The sequence below is a fragment of the Capricornis sumatraensis genome, chromosome 16, assembly GCF_032405125.1.
Source record: "Capricornis sumatraensis isolate serow.1 chromosome 16, serow.2, whole genome shotgun sequence".
NCBI classification, from domain to species: Eukaryota; Metazoa; Chordata; class Mammalia; order Artiodactyla; family Bovidae; genus Capricornis; species Capricornis sumatraensis.
The window spans coordinates 79,440,702-79,442,270 of NC_091084.1; the positions used below are offsets into that span (position 1 = coordinate 79,440,702).

General features: G+C 40.9%; 1 protein-coding gene across 1 annotated transcript; it reads left to right on the plus strand.

Moving 5' to 3' along the window:
- The first annotated feature begins 265 nt into the window (after nt 1-265).
- On the plus strand, nt 266-1,195 carry LOC138093109 (olfactory receptor 8I2). Its single transcript, XM_068989222.1, has one exon. It carries the CDS (start codon nt 266-268, stop codon nt 1,193-1,195), a length of 930 nt encoding a protein of 309 aa, XP_068845323.1.
- The last annotated feature ends 374 nt before the right edge of the window (nt 1,196-1,569 follow it).

The window sequence follows — 1,569 nt, forward strand, 5'->3', positions numbered from 1 at the left end:
GATTTGGTTTTTATAGAGGGCAGCCAATTCCAGTGAATATGCACTTGGAATTTTTGATTAGTGTTTGTTAGTTCTATTTTTTTTTAATTAAAATCATATATAAATTCTCAGTTAACTTGAAGTCGTTTAATATTTGCTTCCCATCTGTTACTCTCTCATTATGAGAATCTAGGTCAGTGCTGGTTATCATGCCTTTGGATTTGAATTTCCTCTAACTTTTCTTATCACTTTTCAGCAGAGAAGTCAAGGGTCTGAGTTGACAGAAATGGCTGGGAAAAATTTCACGGAGGTGACGTTCTTCATCCTCTCTGGATTTGCAAATCACCCTGAGCTACAAGTCAGCCTCTTCCTGATGTTCCTCTTTATTTATCTCGCCACTATTTTGGGGAACCTTGGACTAATTCTGATAATCAGATTCGACTCTCAGCTCCACACACCTATGTACTTTTTCCTTAGCAATTTAGCATTCATTGATATATTTTATTCTTCTACTGTAACACCCAAGGCGCTGGTAAATCTCCAGTCAATTCAGAAAACCATCTCCTTTGTTGGCTGCTTTGTTCAAATGTATTTTTTTGTGGGTTTAGTGTGTAGTGAGTGTTTCCTTCTGGGGTCCATGGCCTATGACCGCTATGTGGCTATCTGCAATCCCTTACTGTATTCCGTGGTCATGTCCCAGACGGTGTGCAGGTGGTTGGGAGTCATCCCTTACATGATCGGCTTCACCAATTCTCTGTTCTCCATCTGTGTGATCAGCAGGTTGGCATTCTGTGATGCCAGCATCAATCACTTTTTCTGCGACACCACAGCGCTTCTGGCTCTGTCCTGTGTGGATGCATTCAGCACAGAAATGGTGATCTTTGTTTTAGCTGGCTTCACCCTTCTTAGCTCTCTCTTCATCATCACGGTCACCTATATCGCCATCATCTCAGCCATCCTGCAGATCCGGTCTGCTGCAGGGAGACAGAAAGCCTTTCCCACCTGTGTGTCCCACATCATGGGGGTGACAGTCTTCTATGGGTCCCTGATTTTCACGTATTTGCAGCCTGATAACACATCTTCCTTGACCCAGGCACAGGTGGCATCTGTATTCTATACCATTGTCATTCCCATGCTGAATCCGCTTATCTATAGTTTGAGGAACAAAGATGTAAAAAATGCTCTCCTGAGAGCATTTCAAAAACTGTTTCCATGACAAATCTGTACATGTTGCAACTAAAGCAAACCTAGAGTGCTTCAGGCATTCAATGGCTCAAAAATCTGGGAACTAGTAGAGTAACCCCCGAAAGAATAAGACAAAATAAATGATAAGAGTCATGAAATGCAGGAGATGAATTATCATTTTATTTGTTGATATGGATACTGGATCACCATGGAAGGTGTTCATTTCAGTGCTAAAATTTTTCAGACATAGACATGCACAGATACGTAAAGCATCTGAATGGTGGCGAAACCCCACCTATAATTATGCCATCACACTGCAAAATGTTGAACTACTACTAAATTGATTTTTTATAAGTTTGGACATGGTGTTTTCTCCATTATCAACAAATTGAGAGTAGAAAATTG

Coding starts and splice junctions, on each gene's coding strand:
- LOC138093109 (XM_068989222.1), top strand. CDS start 266: ATGGCTGGGAAAAATTTCACGGAGGTGACGTTCTTCATCCTCTCTGGA.